This window comes from Aspergillus foveolatus, assembly GCF_047715535.1.
Source record: "Aspergillus foveolatus strain CBS 279.81 unplaced genomic scaffold BDW70scaffold_26, whole genome shotgun sequence".
Lineage (NCBI taxonomy): Eukaryota > Fungi > Ascomycota > Eurotiomycetes > Eurotiales > Aspergillaceae > Aspergillus > Aspergillus foveolatus.
This window is the reverse complement of record NW_027396090.1, coordinates 25,208-43,480: the sequence shown is the minus strand read 5'-3', so window position 1 is coordinate 43,480 and position 18,273 is coordinate 25,208. Positions and strand designations below refer to the sequence as shown.

Genomic DNA, 18,273 nt, shown 5'->3' with positions numbered 1-18,273 from the left:
AAGCGTCACTTCCATGACACGTTATTCGTACATTGTCCAAGTTGATTCCCAATGGCGGGAAATATGCAGTCAGCTCATTCCCTTCGCAGGCGATACTGGGCTGGCTGTCAAGTCGTTATAGCTTTCTTAATCCCTCATGGAGCTATATGTGAGATTCGACTGAGGGGATGGCCAAGAATAGCTATTTAGAAGCAAATCCTGAAACATTGGTAGTCCCTTTACCTACGGCAAGGGTTTCAAATCAAATAAGAGATCCACTGCCAGGAATATTGAGGGTACTGAAGCGCCTGAAACTGGCTAGACGCCAATTTGCGATATTGGATGGCAAAGTTCTTTTTCCGGATGCGCGAAACGCAAGTTTCGAGATTGCTGAACGACCGACAGAGCACTTCTCGCGCATGAGTGTTGCAGAATTGGTTTCCTCTTATAACTAGCTTCACAGCTCACCGCCGAAGTCGTTTTGAAGTCCTTCGTGTGCTAGTGGTAGATCCTGTCACTAATTCCACTTGCTTATCGTCTGACTCCAGCTTGATCTTGCCTTCACCTGCAGTTCGCTTCAAGGCCACATTCATTTCCGTCGTTGTTGCTGTAATCTTCGTCCCTTCTTCTTCCTGTTTCGCCTCGATATCAACCTTTGCCTGCTTGGTTGTAGCAACCAACCGATCCGAAAATGTCTTCAAATCGGCCGTAAACAACACGCTATGAGCCCAGCCGGCTTCTTTGCCCCAGAGCTTGCGGAAGTGATTCCCCACGGCATCGTACGTAGCCTTTGTCAGGGACCTGTGGGATCCCTTGCCGAATTTGTAGTCTCTTTGAGCAATCTGCCAGACTACACCAGTCAGTTTGGCAATAAAAGGAAGAATGAAAGACTCACCATGGGTGTCCACTGGGACAGATTCTCCCCACCCCAGCCCCATCAGAGCCACGCAGTCGGCAACCTTGGGTCCAACTCCTTGTAGCTCTAGCAATTTCTCATGCGCCTCGCGATACCCACTCCGCCCCTCCGGCGGCATCTCCCCTTCCTGCCCAGCAACAACCTCCAGCCCAAAAGCAGGCGCTTCAGGGTTCCGCAGTGAGTTTAACCACCCGTTCTCTTTCTGTTTTGCAATAATAACTGCCGTCTGATATATATACTTCGCGCGATATCCGAACCCTAGGCTCCGCAAACGAGCTTCAACACCTTCACCCTCCGCTAATCTCTCCGGAGGCGGAAAGTCATGATATGAACGGCCATCAACATCAGCGATGTGCACACCGTAGTTCGTACACAGCTTCTCAACCATCTGACCAATTCGTGCGATGTTGTTATTGCTGCTGCAAATGAACGATATAAGAGCTTCCCAGGCGTCCTGGCGGAGAATGCGAATACCTGTAAACTGAGAAGCCTTCTTGCGGAAGTTGGGGTCCGATGAGGACCATTGCGCATAGAGGGTTGTCAGGTTTGAGGTCAGATTGAAGTAGTGCTTTATGATTGCCAGAGTGGTGTCCTCGGAATCGGAGTCGCTGCCATTGCATGAGCCCGAGGGCTTGAACTTGACGTATGTCCGGTAATATAGATGCGATGGATCTTGCTTGAGCGAGACGAGACGACCGTAGAGGACGCAGCGCCATTCATCGTTATCGGGAACTTTGTGCCATCTGCCAAGTTAGCAGTTGGTAAGTGAAAAGTGAGGTTAAGTACCGGAATGTTTGCCCGCATCGCAGCGTGGTATTTATGCATAGTTCACTAAGGCCAATTGGCAGCTTGCGCCATTCTGAAAAGGCGCCCACCGTCATGATGACTTGGAAGTATAAGGATGGGACTGTGACCAGACGTAGAATTGAGGAACAGAAAGATGATTCTGCCGTAGTTATCTTTAAGATAGGGAGCGGTCTGTCTTCCGCCTAATTATTGCTAACCCCATATAGTCTAGTGCCCATATTGCTCGCGCCGATCGAGACTTTGGAAGTGATTCTGCGAGTTTTCGCCCAGCGCAGCTTTCATCCAGAAATTATTCGTCGACTTCTGGACCTTGATTTTCGAGTTATACCCATTGTTTTCAAAGCATATTTATATTCTCCAGTTCCGCAGTTCTCTCGGTAGCAAATCGACCGCGGCATTGCCACCCGAAACGACAAAGTTCGAAAGGAGCTCACAAGTAGAATCGTGCTCGTTTCAGGATGAACGGCGATACTTATTCCTCTAGAGGTGAGCTGCTTTTATGCTGACTACCTGGCTTGAATCATGCTAATTCACTCAGGTGCGGATTCTGGTCGCTCAAGGGACTACTACGTGAGTATTTAGGCTTAATTCACAGAGCTCCATTAACATTCGGATAGCGCGACGAGAGACGCGAACGTGGAGATAGGGGGGAGAGAAGACGGTCAAGATCACCACATTACGGTTCCAGGAGCTCTCGGCGCGAAGCCGAAGCTGATTCATACTCCTCTAGTCGTGACTACCGCGCGAGGGAACGGGAGGATCGCTACTCGAGCCGTAGGGATGATCGGGATTTTGACCGGGACCGAGGCGATCGCCGACGCAGAGACTACGATGATCGGCCATCGCGTCGCGAGAGGGATAGAGATTTATTCGAGGATCGGCCTAGGAGAGATCGCGGCGACCGGGAGCGCGGAGGAGACAAGAGAGATCGAAAGAGAAGCCCCTCTCCTTCACGCAAAAGGGAGCCGACGCCCGATTTGACTGATGTGCCGTCCGTGTTAACGCGCAAGCGGCGTCTGACACAGTGGGACATTAAGCCTCCTGGATACGAGAATGTCACCGCGGAGCAGGCAAAGCTATCAGGTAAGGATTGCTTCTCCCTTGGCAGAGCGCCTCCCGTGTAGAGCACAGCTGACGATTTAGGCATGTTCCCCCTTCCCGGAGCTCCTCGACAACAGCCGATGGACCCCAGCCGCCTTCAGGCTTTCATGAACCAGTCGGGCGGTGGCTCTGCAGATACCTCGGCGCTTAAGCCGTCCAACTCTCGACAGGCAAAACGTTTGTTCGTGTACAACCTGCCGCCGAACGCGACTGTCGAAAACTTGGTTTCTTTTTTCAACCTTCAACTCAACGGTCTGAATGTTATCCAAAGCGTGGACCCATGTATCTCAGCCCAGATCTCCGACGACCACTCTTTTGCACTGCTAGAGTTCAAGTCACCCAATGATACCACAGTGGCGCTTGCTTTGGATGGCATAACTATGGGAGAGCATGAGAGTAACGGGGAAAACGGTGCAGCTAAGGGACTGGAAGTGCGACGACCCAAGGACTACATTGTTCCCAACCTTGCTGAGCAGGATCTGGAAGGAGCGTCTGGCATGAAGGATGTTCCAGACTCACCCAACAAGATCTGTGTCTCAAATATTCCGCAATACATTCCAGAAGAGCCGGTAACAATGCTGCTGAAGTCCTTCGGCGAGCTCAAGTCTTTTGTTCTGGTGAAAGACTCTTCGACGGAGGAATCTCGGGTAAGTTCTTGGGGTATCAATGACGTGCATAGCTAATCGTGACAGGGAATTGCTTTCTGCGAGTACGCTGATCCTAACACTACTACCATCGCTGTCCAAGGTCTCAACGGCATGGAGTTGGGAGACCGGCACCTCAAGGTTGTCCGGGCTAGCATCGGAATGACCCAGGCAGCTGGGTTGGACATGGGGGTTAATGCGATGTCAATGTTCGCCAAAACCACGTCTCAGGATCTGGAGAGCAGCCGTGTATTGCAGCTGCTGAACATGGTGACACCGGAGGAGCTCATGGACAACGAGGATTACGAGGGTAGGTTCCGTTTCTTTCTCATTGATTAGTGGTGTGCTGACGAGACAGAAATCTGCGACGATGTACGCGACGAGTGTTCCAAGTTCGGCCGTGTTCTCGAACTGAAGATCCCACGCCCGACGGGCGGCAGCCGACAGTCTCCAGGCGTGGGCAAGATCTTTGTCAAGTTCGAAACCGTTGAAGCGACAACAGCGGCATTGAAGTCGCTCGCGGGCAGGAAGTTTTCCGACCGGACAGTCGTCACGACTTACTTCTCCGAGGTAAGTTTCATAAATCGCTGAGGAAACAACAGTTGTCTAACGGTTGCAGGAAAACTTTGACGTCAATGCCTGGTAGTTCGCCATATTGAAACGTCTTATGTCTTGCTCATTCCACGATGTTTCTATCTATCCTTTCTATCTGAGATTCCCGGGAGATCAACAGGGCCAGGCTTCTCCTTGAATTAATGATGTATCATAGCGATCAATGCAAAGATCCAACCTCTTTCTGGTTTGTACTAGTGTCCCAGTAGTCAAGTCTGCGGTCTGGCATTATGATAAATATGATGAATTAGTTCAGCCTGCCTGTCCATAGACACTTGGACACCCTGTAGGTAGAGCTTAAGCTTTGGCCTCGAGCTAGTAATGCTAAATACGATAGTGTCCATACCGAATCCCATGTTCCACGAGTGCATCACATGAAATTGACCAAGGACTCGACTCCCAATTCGCCCTCTTGTACTGGTGCTGCCCTCTGTTTATGCTAAACCCAGACCGAGGCAAGGATGAACACCCCAGCAGCACCATTCAATATGCCGAAGTAGATAGAACGGCTTTTGCGGGGAAAGTCGAGGGGAAGAGCGATTGCACTCAACCACGTTACATTGAACCACCTTCGTCCTAGCGGGTAACTCCGCAGTTCGATTCGATACTCAGATTGAGATTGAGTGATATCTCGATCCACAGTTTGTTCCACATATATTGTTTTCAAGATGGAAAGTGGGCAAATACGTGGATCTCCACTTAAGTAATGACATTGCGGAACGAAATGGTTAAAAATGGATTAAAATGAATTGACCATTAACAGTGAATATTGAACGTAAAATAGTCAAATCAACATTGAACATGTTTGTCTATCATTGCTGGGGGAGATGAGATGATCTACCTCATCGGTCTCGTACCATTGGAGTTAATTGAGTAAACAATATATTGTTTCTGACAGCGTAATACAGATACCGATACAAACTGCTTTAGCTTCGTACTTTGGTATATAGAGTAGATAACGCACTAATTACTGTACTTCCGAGTCTCCGAACCCTGTAACCTCGACTAAATCGACCTGCCTACTCTGTATAAATGGATACCGTCTTACGCCAACACTGTCACGGCGATCTACTGCTATTCCAGCCTCAGTCCGTCTCAGTTCGGTACGGAAGGGACCTCGGAGTAGCGCAAGCCAAAAGGACCATGACTCAGATTGACTTTCCGCTAAATTCTGACAGGTACAGTCTATAGTAAACGATATAGTAAACGACGAGCCAAATATGTCTACCGGTAATAGGAGAGAGGTGCGACCGAGTCTCGCACAGTAAGGAGAAGCATTCCAACCATAATCCCAGCTGACTGGGTAAACTAGCTCTACGTTCGCTGGCCCGGGGGTAGACTGGTATCCTATTTCATCCAACCAACCCGATAATGAGCAAAGACAAGGGTAGCGTAGAGTTTGACACGGCAATGCCGTCTCGACACTACGCTCAACGGGGTGAATTCCCGAAATAGATGAAAGTGCGCTTTTTGTGTCCCTGGTGATGGTAGCTGCGTAACGCCGGGGTGCTCCGGCAGGGTTTGTCTATTGGCACTTACATTATGTATAGGACGAAGAAATAATGAAATATTAGCAGGGATAGGGAGAATCAGAAACATTCTGGAATGCGAATCCCGGGGCTAAATCTGCCCGGCCACATTCACTGTACAAGGCCACCATGTTCCTAGTACATGATATGGGCTGGCTAAGAATGTTTATTTGAGTTGGGCCCGGTAGTTTCAAGTTCAGTTCCAAGACTTTCAAGGCTTCCCACGTGGTGAGAAGAGGCGAAGGAAGCGACATCCACTCTATGTCTAACCATGTGTGCAGGCGGAGTATTTTACCTGAAGACTAAGGAGGATCCATGGGTGGCCGGTGAGGAGAATGGGTTTCAGACTACAGTTCGACTATCCCGCCTGGAACAGTTGGTGCTGCATGTAAACTCATCGGTATCCCATGGATTCAGAAAGTAATACGTAGCTGCTGGGCAGGTAGGCAGTCATTGTCATGAGACTGAGAAAGAGTAATGCCCGTCGAGTCAGATTGGGCTGACGTTCTCCAGACGTCAAGTCCAGGGCTATCCGTCTAATACTGGGTACCCATACCCAGAACACCTCCAGCTCCACCATATCTAAAAATTCGGAGAGAGGTTCGATGGTTTGGAACTGGATTTTACCACGGGTAGTGGTGTAGATCTACTTAATACCTACCGGTTTCAATGAGAATGATGGGTTGGGACTCGAACTCGTCCTATTGCTTGTACTCGGTATTTTAGGCTTGCGCGTCGTATGATCTGCAAGGAAGAGCATCCATGGAAGTGTCAGGCATCACCTACCAACTCTGGTCCAAACTGCCAACGTACTGACGTCGCGCTCCTCACACTATTGAACGTAACATTATTGTATTGCTATGCCAGGTTCTAAACTCCATGCGCTCCTTCTAAGAATTCCAGGTTGTACGCCACTTTACTCCTGAATACTCCGGCCCTTGTAACACGTCCACTCACGATGTAGATAGTCAAGGCAAAAAGAAGCGAAATTGTACGGCCGCTCGGCGTCTTGGCCGGTGCCGTGGCTATTCCGGCGAATATGCACGTCAGAATACCTGACCTGCTGAATAAACAAAGAAAAAAAAAAAAGAAAAGAAAAGAAATTAGGGTATAGTCGTGCGCGTCGTAGATATACATTGCTTTTTTAAACATAATAACATATGGAACATAAATGAGAGAACCAACTGTCATCGGTATCCCTGTGCAAATGTAGTCGCTGGATCCCAATCCCTGCCTGGCGAGGTCGGCGGTCGTGGAACAGAGAAGCTCATAGACGGCCGCACATATCGCGCGTCCCGGCCGTAGTGGTTATTCAGGTCGGGACTCAGTGTCCGTGACGTGTACGCGGGGCTAGGGGAGCGGATCTGGGGCTCCGCGAAGGGCTCGACGTATGGCTCCGGATTCTTATAGGGTGATAGCATCTCGTAGTTGCTTGCGTCGCTGCGTTTCTTCCGAGCGTCGGCAGAAACAAATTCAAACTGGGCATTGTCCTTGGACCGGAACAGCAGGTCCCACCATCCAACGAACATGGAAGGACGCGCGAAGAGGATGAAGTTCCAGAATCCGACGAGGGTTAGCAGGATGAGGAGCGCAAGCAGTGTTGCTTTCTTTGGTCCGAATTCTTCGGCTTTGTCGACGCATTTTTTCGCGTCGCCTTCGCTTGCTGCGAGACATAGAAGCCACGGTAGGGCTTTTTCGAGATTTTCCGCCGACATTTCGGTCTGGTTATTAGTTCTGATGAAAATCACAGCGAAAATGAGGACGTTGGCGAGGATGACGAGGACAAGACAGTTGCTTCGCCATTGTAGCTTGAGTATCTTGCGGACGCGGCGATATGCTTGACGCGCGCTCAGGGTGACCGCGCTCGCGGTGTAGGAATGAACATTGGAGCTGTTGGTGGTCGAAGCGGTGTCGTAGAGGGACTTGATGTAGATGTGCATGCAGTATCCCATGGTGGTGAACTGCATGATCAGGGCTGCGCCTGAAAACGCTATCACGGGTATCCAGTAGTCCTGCAAACTCTTCTCGATATTGATGTGGCACACGTCCCCGAATCGAAACGATACACCTGTTAAGACAAGCATCACAGACGTTCCAATGATCGGTACGCCCAACCCGCAAATAAATGCCCCCCACATAAACCGAGGGCCAAGGATCACCTCCCAGCAGACTTGAAGATGGAACGCAACGGTGCGGATAAAGCTGAATACCACAACCACCCATCCGCCGAAGAGAAGCATTGCGCCGGTAAAGGCGCATGATAGGCTGGAGTACATGTCCCTAGGCGTGATCTCATTGTAGCATTGGTCCGGCTTCGTACCGAGAGGGATAATAAACGCAATCTGCATGCAGCAAATGCCCAGAGTGAAGCAGATGCTCAAGTAGTGACGATGTGTGCGCTTCGCCGGCAATACCGCATAGGATACGAGTAGGAAGATGCAGAGCGGTAATACGGCGACGGACACCCAGCTTGCGATTTTCGTTTGTTCTTGGATGTCTGCGAGATAGTGTCAGTAAGAACTATGAAAGCGTCAGTGAGTGGAGCCGTACCTTCACCCCACATCCACGATGCCTGCGGGCATGGCAGACAGCAGGTGGCATTGCCCAAGGCCTGGCAGAGACGTCCTTGGAGAACTATTGATCGCATTAGCCGGTGGTGTTGAGCCTGAAGATGTTAAGTAACAACGTACATCCACCATCATTGTCGAAGAAAGACTCCTGGTAGTACGGAACCGGACACTCTCCATGCAGGTTGTTCCCAGACATGCTGCAAGTGTCACTATTGCGATTCTTGAAACGTAACTGATGCGGCCGATGCGACGTTGAGCGTGTTGGTCATATCTCGGGTGCAGTGTCTTGTGTGTAGAATCGGGGTTGGAGACCTCGTGGCAGAGGCTCGCAGCTGCGCGACGACTGCGGTTGAGCGAACAAGGATGTGATTATCGAGTTATCGCATCAAAAGCAGAAAAGGAGGGAGAAGCAGGCGTGGGTGAGAGAGGGGCGAGGCACAGCCAGATATAGTACGGGCTGGTCTGTGACGGATTGACGGTCCCCAGCAGCATCGATGAAAAGAGATTTGTGGGACGAATGATGAGCAAGCTGGAGGTCTGTTCACCCGCAGGCACGGAAGTCAACGCGATTTGCCTCCAGCTGGACATGATTGGATTGAGCCCTGCAAGAGAACCCTCGAGACATCGGCGGAGACAGACTTGGCATCAAGGGGGGGCGAGTGAGGGATAGGTGGAGAGCAATGGAGTAGTGCGCATCCAGACTCACCCAGAGTCCAAAGAAACGCATGGGTACTGAAAGCAGCACGCTAGAGTCTTGTGCGGTTCCAATCAGCCGGTGACCAGAACTTAGAGGTGTATCAAGATGAGCCCAAAGTGGGCGTAAGGAAGGGCTGGTTGGCGGGGTACCGTACCGTATCGAATCTTACTCGGTAATTAGGTAATTAATCCATTCCCACTCTCGAGAACTCTTTCTTTCTTCGGTCGACGTCGAGAGGCTCACAGGCTCGCCAGTCGCCATCAATTGCTCCACGATTCACCATCCGCGATCTATTTTAGTCTCCCGCCTCTGGTTGCCCTGGGCCTGGAGTGTTAGTACAGAGTACGCAGTACGCCACGAGAAGTTGCAAAGTCTCCCAGCAAGGATCAGGGAGTGCCGTACCCAGAACGCCGGAAATTTCGACTCGCCATAGTCGAAATAGCACCGTCCGCTATTGCTCCGTGAGTTGCCTTCTCCTAAGCATTGTTCCTCGAGTAAGTGACCCCGATAGTCCAGCCCAGTGATGGCTGCTACTGTACGTTTACCCGCAGCTGACAAGGATCCGCGGCTCCGTCAGGCCATCCGCCAGCCCCTCCACTCGCCTCCCGCTATACTACAAACAGTATCAAGTCCAGACCTAGTGCCTCAAGGCGGCATTAGCCATGCAGTTTCCGTGGCTCGTCCATGCTGATTGAAGCTGTCGCCCAAAGAAACTTCGGCCGTCTCTTCATCACGGCCACAGCTGCTGCAACCTTGCCCCTGGTGCCTTGTCGTCGACTTTTGCACGAGGCCACTGGCGCATGGCAGCGTCTGTCAGCTCGGCTGTGTGACCGTTACTCATTCCTTGAGCGAATAACAACCGCTTTACTCCGGAAATTTTACCTGCTTATTCCCGTTCTGAATGATATTGTCATTTATTCTCTGCCTGAGTATCCAGCCATGGGCCTTAATCCAGCATCCATGCCAGTTGGCTGACCGGGATATTTTTGAGGCAGCTTGATCCACTGGAGTTGAGGCCTCCTGTGTTTCCTCCACACGGTACACCGTTTGGCGAATCGACGCCGGTATACGACTCGTGAGTATCCTCTTAAGTCTCAACTTTCCACGTACAGAGTGGGTTTTCCCAGGCAATGATCGCTCCGAAATATGTCACTTAAAGTTTCGCTTCGCCCGGCTTGCGGGTATGATTTCGACATCTTCCGAAATGATAGCCTGATGGCATCGGATTCTTTGTACGTCAGCAATCACGGACTCAAAATTACTTTCCATGGCTGCCGAGATATTCATTTGAGATGAGCATTGATATAGAGCCTCATAATCTGGCCACCACTTAGGCGTCCATGCGAGACTAACTCTGAATAGGGCAACCTGCGCGCGTGTTCGATTAGTGTTCCTGTGCCTTTCTTGGCCAACGAGCAACCATGAAAATTCGGCAGAAAGTCGGTTCCCGAACCGGTTCCAGAAAATCTAGCACAATGGCACAGTATCTTCAACTGTCGCGCACGAGTTCGAGCTTTTTCGCAATCAAGTATAGATTTTCGGCATCTTCTCGAGTTCTTTCCACGAATAGCTGCGACGCCGATCTCAGCTTGTCCATTTGTTTCAAGCGTCAAGAAGCAGTTAAGCATGATCCACACCAACTGCTTTTCTTGTATTAGATCCGGACCTAGAACGCCTGTAGGCTGCGACTACTCGCGTAATTGTTCTCGCCGACGGTTCAACTAGCGGTTTGCGGGCATGCCATAAGCCATCATGCCTGCCTGGGCCAAAACGAAGTGAGACGCCGCTAGTTCGTTCCATATGTGGAGATCTATTTCAGGCTTCATCGAAGTGTTTGTAACAACACTACGGAGTAATTAATATTGCGCCCAGAATCAACCAAGAGTCCAAGGCTCTGTCGCGAAATTATTACATGGTGTGAAGTTCGCCTCAACCCCAAGTCGCATATTGATTCTATCCAAATCATACCAACCCGGAGGAGGCAATTAGAGTTAGTGTAACGCTCGAGACCCTGCGATAACAGCCACAATATATAGGATACGACGCGACTATCAATTAACTGCTCGCAGCTTACTCCGGCCTTGCGGTAAGCAGTGAAGTTCTCTAATGCTCTGTCAGCTTCGACTCTAACCGGCACTCATCTCCGCGGGAACAGTCTGTTGAGCTTGTCCAGCGAAGTTTTCAGCGTTTGAAAAAGACCTGCTTCTCTGTCAGCGCGCAAGACTTGCATTATTCACACTGAACGACATTATGCTGGGGTCCGCATTGTTTTAAACAACAGTACCTACAACTCAGAGGATTTGACGGGATTACGCGGAGCCATCGCCTTCACCAGAGCTAGTGAAGCGCAAGGCCTTTTCTAGAGCCGAATGAGGCTATGGATGTCGGAATTGGGAACGCAAGATTTGTGCCTGATTATGATTGCTTAGCCATGCAGTTTTTGATGCTCCGGAGAGCTGCTGGTGATTCTCTTTCCCATTTTGACGTTATCGCGACGCATAAATGGCGAATTGCCGCAGCAGACGAATAGACCAGGATTCCTAACCTGCACAGACGGAGATCGGTGGGCTCCGTCTGCTGAGGGTATAGCCCAAGAAGTCATCGACCAGTAGAAATGGCAACATCTACCCTATCGAGATACCTCTTTTCCCAAAGCGATAGGACATCTTGGCTGTCAGATCAAGCTGCTATGACTTGCTGGTCGCTCAGTCGACATACAGAAGGATCAAGCTCAGGTCACGTTCCCAAGGATCTCATCAACATCACAGATTCACCACCGTGGCGTGTTTCGTCGATCCTCCGCAAATCTCTCATCCTAGTGACGCTGCAGATAACTCTTCTGTGTGGACAACGCATAAGCGCGCGGTCGGCAAGATCACATCTGCGCCCGGCCAATCGGCGCCGCTTACTTAGGGCTAAAGGTGACTGTGAGACCTGTTGGTTCTGCAGGCGAGCCACTCACGACGGTTGTAGGTTGGTCTATTCGTTACGTGGCTGCAGCCCGTGGGATTCGGCAGCTTTGTCTTGACTTCACCTGCAGCTTTTGAATTCTGATTGCTTTCTCTACGCCCTGGTGCAGCGCCTGGACATACGATCGAGATGCGAACGAGTTATTGAGCTCTGTTCTGCCACTGTCTTTACAAAACATTACTTGACTGCGTATTATGGCTCTGATTTGTGAATCTGATACGAGCTTCCGTATCTGGTTCTCCCAGGATTCGATCCATTTCCCATATTCTTCCCGCTGACCAACAGCCAACACTGGATGGCCGGCTGGTTATACATATCTGTCCCGCCGAGCTGAGTTCTTATCCTCAAGCGTACCTAATGAAGTTTGCGGATTGTACACATGACACCCGAATACTTCTCGCTCCATTTTTCGCCCTTCTACTCTCGACCAGCCTAACAGCTGTTTATTGTGAAAGGCGCAGATGTCTAAGGGCGCAGCTTCCTTTATCATTGATCAGCCACTTGAAGCCGTGCTACGCCATATGTCCTAACCAAAATCTTCATTCCAGCTTCACCATAGATAGTGTACAGGGGTTGACAAAGGACCTTGATCCAGGATCAGTCCAGTGTGTCGTCATCACCAGCGCCATCTGCAATCTGTGCCCAAAGAATCCGCTTCAACGTTACACGCAAAAATATGCCGCCTGCTGAATGGGATATCTCGGAATAGTGTAGGAACTGAAGTACTGTGCTGGAACTCCGCGCAGATATTACTCCGTGAGCCTGCACGAAGTTAGGGACCATGACCAAGGATACCCCTAAACACAAGGCTGCAGGAAGGGAGCTGTTCATGCACATTCTTGCTTCTAGTCTTCTACATCACGATCCAGCCTGGGGCGCTTTGGTGGCTTGAAAAGCAGTGTGGTACAACTGCAGAAAGCTTGCAACTTGCATCAAGATATTCTGAATGATGCTACGTAGGGCTGGAAACGTACAGTCCCCTTACTTCTTGAATGCAGTTTTCTGAGCGCAGTTGCTACAACCTTTCCTGTTCTAGCATTGCGCGGCGCATGCCAAGAACTCGTCTTGCTTGTAGTCCTTTCAAGGCAACAGAATCGTCTACGGCCGGTATGTTGTAAACTATTGAGCTGGGATAAAAGCAAGAATATCACAGCAACTACCCGACAGCTAGGGTGAAATTTTGGCAGGCTGGTAGCGTATATTGACAAGCAGGAGCCTGGTCAAGTCCAGGCTGTCCAGTCCTCTACCCGATAACCCTAGTGGTTCAGTATAAGTCTGGACACGAAACAAGCTTCAAAGAGGCAATGATAAAGAATTTCATTGAAGACTACGTATGCTATCTGAGATAAAAACGTCGAGCCCCGAGTCGTAATCCAGACCGAGGACGATAAAAAACGGGCATTATATAAAGAGTGTGTTCCATGACCTATTCATTAGTTAGCTCTGTTTTTGACAACAGCGGTTGAGTGACGGTTGCAAATCAAGATGGTATCAGAAGTCCATTTAGATCATTGGGCTCGACCACGAGGACTGAGACCCTGACATAAGAGGTACCAGAAATTATTGAAAGAAAGGTGTGTTTCATCATGCAAAGGTGAGAGAGGCAGGTGTTGGAAAAGCTTACCTGGACTATTTATGCAACCCAGAACGTATCTCAATCCTCACGAATCACAAACTTCTTTTGTCTCTTCTCTCTCTTTCTCTCTAATGGACACGTAGCATAGCATCGATGTCTTTCTTGTGGTCAAGGGGAAAATGGCCCATGACCGACCGGCAGGATCTTCTGCTGTGACAGTCCAATTCAGAACAGGAGCGGTCGTAAGTTAAAGACAGGAAAAAATAAATCATAGAGCGCTAAGCGAATCAAATCACGTGACCCACAACAAGGTAATTCACGTGACTTAGTCCCCACATCAATTTTCAAACTTCGACGTCGCCAAATTCGAGATTCGCTTGACTTCCCTTCCGACCGACTTGCTATCGCCAACAACCGCAACCCGTCCGACAACCTCACACACCACTCACCTCAACACTCACAATGGGTCGTCTTCACTCCAAGGGAAAGGGCATTGCCTCTTCTGCTCTGCCTTACTCTCGCACCCCCGCTCCCTGGGTCAAGATCACTCCCGAGCAGGTTGTCGACCACATCTGCAAGCTCGCCCGTAAGGGTGCTTCTCCCTCCCAGATTGGTGTTGTCCTTCGTGACAGCCACGGTGTTGCCCAGGTTAAGACTGTCACTGGTAAGATTTTTCCTGTTCGGGAACTGGTAAGATGGATTTGTGTGCTAACGAGTCGCAGGTAACAAGATCCTCCGTATTCTGAAGTCCAACGGTACGACATCACCTTTGATTCCTTAGCGTAGTCTGGTTGTGCTGGGCGAAGGAGAGGATTTTGCGTTGGAGATTTGGGGCAGCAGGAATTGGTCGAATGGTTGCCGGGATAAAGAGGAGATTTCATGCAGATGGAGCCAAGACCGGTAGCAGGTCTACAATCCATCACGATGAACCCTTGACAACCTAGCACGAATCTGCGTTCCAAATCTCGCGACAAACCCGACTTTCCCAGCGCACCATTGTAATAGCCACCCAGCTCGCAGAAATGCAGTTGCGGTTATGCCTCTGCTTGGTCAACAAAGGCTGACAGAGTGATGTCCCACAGGCCTTGCCCCCGAGATCCCTGAGGACCTGTACCACCTCATCAAGAAGGTAAACTACCTCGATTTTCAGTTATTACCAGGCCCGCGTTAATCAACCTGTTCAGGCCGTCGCTGTCCGCAAGCACCTTGAGCGCAACCGCAAGGACAAGGACAGCAAGTTCCGCCTCATTCTCATTGAGTCCCGTATCCACCGCCTGTCCCGCTACTACAAGACCGTCGGTGTCCTCCCTCCCACCTGGAAGTACGAGTCCGCTACTGCCAGCACCATGGTTGCTTAAACGGTGAGCTTTTTATCAGCTCAGTGTGTGATATCCCAGGTCTGGGTTGGGTTGAGTTTTCTCGGCAGGTCGAGGTCGCGCCGTTCAAATATCGTCTCTTTCTGTTCTGCGATCATTCCGAAATGGATGGTTGCTTGAAAGAAGAGAAGCGGTGCTGGGCTTAGTTAGGATCATCAATGCTAGCTAGACTATGACTTTCCGCAAGTCGATGAAATCTAAATCAAAAAAAGTTCTTGGACCAATTGCTTTTATCGTGGTAGGATATATGACTATTGCCTCTAGGGTCGCATATTTGTCCCTTGATTATCTATAGTATATATGTCTAAATTTCATCTACGAGCTGTTAACTACCGACCCCATGAAAACTCAAGCGTATGCCCGCTTCAAACCCTCCTAACCTCTCTAGCAACTGCATTACAAAGCTCAACCCTCACCCCAACTCCGAGCAACACATGAATCCACAATCTCTGCGTATCACTTAACCGATCATTAGCACTTTTCACCTCCACAAAACACACCTCTTTTCGTTCAACACTCCAAAGAAACAAATCCGGCACACCGCCACCGCGCGCCTGATACTCCTGCGCCATAATCTTACAGATGGCAGCCAGCGCTTCCCCCTTGAAACATTCTGCTATTTCGAGCAAATCCTCAAGCGGGAACGACCAGTCGAGGCCGATGGCGCAGGGCTGTGTCTCTGAGTACCGGGCGTGGACGGAGCGGATTAGGGAAGTGGCGTCGCCATTAGCAATCTGCACAAGGCGGTGGTTTATCTCTGACGCGCGGGAGGGGTAGAAAGCGTCTGTGTGCAAGTCTAAGGGGCAACTTTGAAAGATTGTCTGAAAAACATTGGGGATGTACGTGAAGATTATGTCGTAGAAGAGATAGGCGAACTGAGTTGTTTATGGTTAGTTCTTGTTTAGGTGGATATATGGGTAAACGTTATGATAGAGAAAGGACGCTTACTAGGGTGCGCAGAATACCACCCTCAGAGTGATATCCCTTCCAGCCGTGGTCTCGGTACCAACTGAGACACATGGCTTCGACGCGGCATTCTGCTCCATCTCCACCCTCGTCGATCCAGATAGTAGGCCCGCTGCGTTTGGGTGGTGGGGTAAGGGCATCCTCGTTGTGGTCCATGGTGAATGTTGGGGTCCGAACTGGGGAGTCTCCTCGTTCGATCTGGATACCCTCAACTGTACGCTCTTCTGGCTTGCTAAGCGCAACGTGCCCGAAATCGTGCTGCTCCCGCTTGACGATCTTGAGCGCTTTTTCGAGCTTCTGGATCCGTTTCTGCAAGTCGTGATGATAGATTAAGTGGCATAACAGATCCTCAAGGCCTTCCTCGCATGTGCGCAGGGCGATGCGCTTCCAGTGTTTCTTCTGGGAGTCTTCGTTGCGCCCTTCAAACGGTGTAAGGCTCCACATGTAGTGCTCTTCCAAGAGTGCTCTGCGTTGGTACCATGCGCCGCGTCTGGCGGGATGGAATAGCCGCTGGGCAAGTAGTTCAGACAACATCTTATGCTCCTCTTTATACTCTTTGAAACGACCAAGAGGAAGGAGACCCTTGTGCAGGATTCTAGTGTACACCCAAGCCGGCGAAAAGCGGCGAAGGTATGCGCCCTCTCCGCACTCGTAGCTAGTATCTTCCTTTTGTTGCTCCTGCTCGAGAAGCATCTTCCATCGGGGATAGACTTTACACGCCAGGTTTTTGATCTCCTGTAACCGGCTTCTCGTCGGCGTTCCGCTGAATTCGAGAAAGTTGTCTATCTTGTACTGAGTCCGCAAAGCCGATTCAAACTCTAAGAGAATCTCCCTTGACGGAAAGATTGAGCCTGAGCGGCAGACGACGTATTCGGGAAAATTCCTGCGTGAGATCTTCGCAAGGATAATGGTGGTGAGGGATTTCTCCGTCCACTCTGTCGATCGGTAGAAGACGAGATGTACTCGCTCAAAGAGTGCATAAGGGCCGGGAGCCAGCCGTACACAATCTCCTGTGTAGTCCAAAATCTTCTTGACAAAATGCTCTTCCCGGTTTGAGCTATTCAAAATATTCCACTCAAGCCCAGTCTGTTTCTGGCTTGACTTGTGCAAAGCAGTTATCAGCTCTTGCTTAGACTTTCCCTGCACCTTAGCCTCCTTCGCGAGGACCTTGAGTTCATCGAGAAGTAGTAGTGACGACGCTTCCTCCACAGTAGTAATCTCATCTACTGGATTGGCAAAGCGGAAATCGCCAGTCAGACCTATATCAGATGAGGAGTATGTGTCTGACGTATTCTGTTCGTTCGAAACCCCAGAGCTAGACAATTCTCTAGTCTTCTGCAGATCGGCTACAACTTGCGGCACATCAACAATATCCGAGTAGTAGGCCAATTTATTGACTCGATGCCACGCAGAGGTCTTGCGCAAAAAGAGGCGGACATATCTGGCCAGTCAGTCACACTTTTACCCTCAAACTCCAAGAGCGACATAGCGAGGATTTCAGGGACGTACAGATACTGCGACTCATACGACAACTCCCGCCAATGCTGAAAGACCTCTTTCTCAGCTTCACTGAAAAGATGCGCTTCCTCAGCTAAAACTGTGTCCAGAGCAAGATTGAACGCATCGACATATATCGAACTCTTTCCCTTCCGCCATTTGCCGTCCCGCATTCTCTCTTGTAAAGACAACTCCTTTTCCTCATCGTCCCCGGCTTTTTGTGAGAACTCATACTCCTCTATTGCTTTGGTATCAGCTTCGACGGGAGGAAGAGCAGACTCGAGCTCAGTCTGGCTGCCTGGAATAGCACCATCATCATTTTCATCCAAAGGTCCTTCTTCCGCCGAGGCGAGAGGCACTGAGTCCTCGGTCTCGAGGCTTTGACTTTCGTCTGATGGCGACTCCTTAGGGACTTCAGCTATGTCTCGTTCGGTCTTTGTTAAGGGTAAGGGCACTTCAGTTCCGAGCTTTCGGCGTTTTATCGATGGGCGATTTGTGTCCCAATAATCAAAGAGGGACATCCTGCGAGCAATGTGTGCGACTTAGCGATCGAATTCCAGTGCGGCATAAGTAGGTAATCGCGCGTTATCAATATATATATCTCGGACTAACCGAGGGCATTCCAGACACAATTCACCGCGAGAATTAAAGAAAGGAAGGAAGACAAGAGCAACTGTAAAGAGCAGAACGAACAACAGTTATCCGAGATCTCCAAACCAACAACTCGTTGTCGCCTGTTATCCCCTAGACTTTCGATCGGAGCGCGAAGTGATGCGCCAGCACGTGTCGGCGAACACGAGGTCACGTGGTAAATTAAGCTGCAAGAGGGGAAGCACCAATCCAATTCGATCGTGTGTTTGCTGAATGATAACTGGCATATAAGCACAGCATTTCACAAAGATTCTGGATCTTCTCGGTGATAGTCACCGGTTTTTGGTCATTAATGCCATATGGTCAACAGCTATGACTGACAACGCCCCAGTAAGTCCATACTACTACGGTCCACACCTCTCTCCGCCGTCCTCTCCGCCCG

General features: G+C 50.1%; 6 protein-coding genes across 6 annotated transcripts; 3 read left to right on the top strand and 3 right to left on the bottom strand.

The window, feature by feature from the left end:
• Nucleotides 1-443: 443 nt before the first annotated feature.
• Nucleotides 444-1,776, bottom strand: BDW70DRAFT_160251 (8-oxoguanine glycosylase OGG1; the record flags this gene model as incomplete). The annotated part of the gene is made up of 3 exons (XM_073740812.1): nt 444-829; nt 875-1,638; nt 1,682-1,776. 3 exons carry the CDS (start codon nt 1,774-1,776, stop codon nt 444-446), a joined length of 1,245 nt encoding a protein of 414 aa, XP_073595631.1.
• A 199-nt stretch (nt 1,777-1,975) lies between these two features.
• BDW70DRAFT_136756 (splicing factor u2af large subunit) lies at nt 1,976-4,262 on the top strand. Its single transcript, XM_073736913.1, has 7 exons — nt 1,976-2,188; nt 2,241-2,272; nt 2,320-2,785; nt 2,846-3,450; nt 3,496-3,757; nt 3,806-4,017; nt 4,067-4,262. Exons 1-7 carry the CDS (start codon nt 2,161-2,163, stop codon nt 4,091-4,093), a joined length of 1,632 nt encoding a protein of 543 aa, XP_073595630.1. The 5' UTR covers nt 1,976-2,160; the 3' UTR covers nt 4,094-4,262.
• Nucleotides 4,263-6,400: 2,138 nt separating this feature from the next.
• gprM lies at nt 6,401-8,597 on the bottom strand. The gene is made up of 3 exons (XM_073744267.1): nt 8,279-8,597; nt 8,139-8,222; nt 6,401-8,085 (listed from the first exon to the last, which is right to left on the bottom strand). The coding sequence occupies exons 1-3, from the start codon at nt 8,352-8,354 to the stop codon at nt 6,776-6,778; spliced, it is 1,470 nt and encodes a 489-aa protein (XP_073595629.1). The 5' UTR covers nt 8,355-8,597; the 3' UTR covers nt 6,401-6,775.
• Nucleotides 8,598-9,452: 855 nt separating this feature from the next.
• BDW70DRAFT_55098 (uncharacterized protein) lies at nt 9,453-9,984 on the top strand. The gene has a single exon (XM_073744266.1). It carries the CDS (start codon nt 9,540-9,542, stop codon nt 9,828-9,830), a length of 291 nt encoding a protein of 96 aa, XP_073595628.1. The 5' UTR covers nt 9,453-9,539; the 3' UTR covers nt 9,831-9,984.
• Nucleotides 9,985-13,798: 3,814 nt separating this feature from the next.
• On the top strand, nt 13,799-15,001 carry BDW70DRAFT_136751 (40S ribosomal protein uS15). Its single transcript, XM_073736912.1, has 4 exons — nt 13,799-14,065; nt 14,124-14,156; nt 14,484-14,530; nt 14,586-15,001. Exons 1-4 carry the CDS (start codon nt 13,864-13,866, stop codon nt 14,757-14,759), a joined length of 456 nt encoding a protein of 151 aa, XP_073595627.1. The 5' UTR covers nt 13,799-13,863; the 3' UTR covers nt 14,760-15,001.
• A 141-nt stretch (nt 15,002-15,142) lies between these two features.
• BDW70DRAFT_160247 (fanconi-associated nuclease 1) lies at nt 15,143-17,761 on the bottom strand (the record flags this gene model as incomplete). The annotated part of the gene is made up of 3 exons (XM_073740811.1): nt 15,143-15,652; nt 15,726-17,184; nt 17,253-17,761. The coding sequence occupies 3 exons, from the start codon at nt 17,759-17,761 to the stop codon at nt 15,143-15,145; spliced, it is 2,478 nt and encodes an 825-aa protein (XP_073595626.1).
• Between the last annotated feature and the right edge of the window lie 512 nt (nt 17,762-18,273).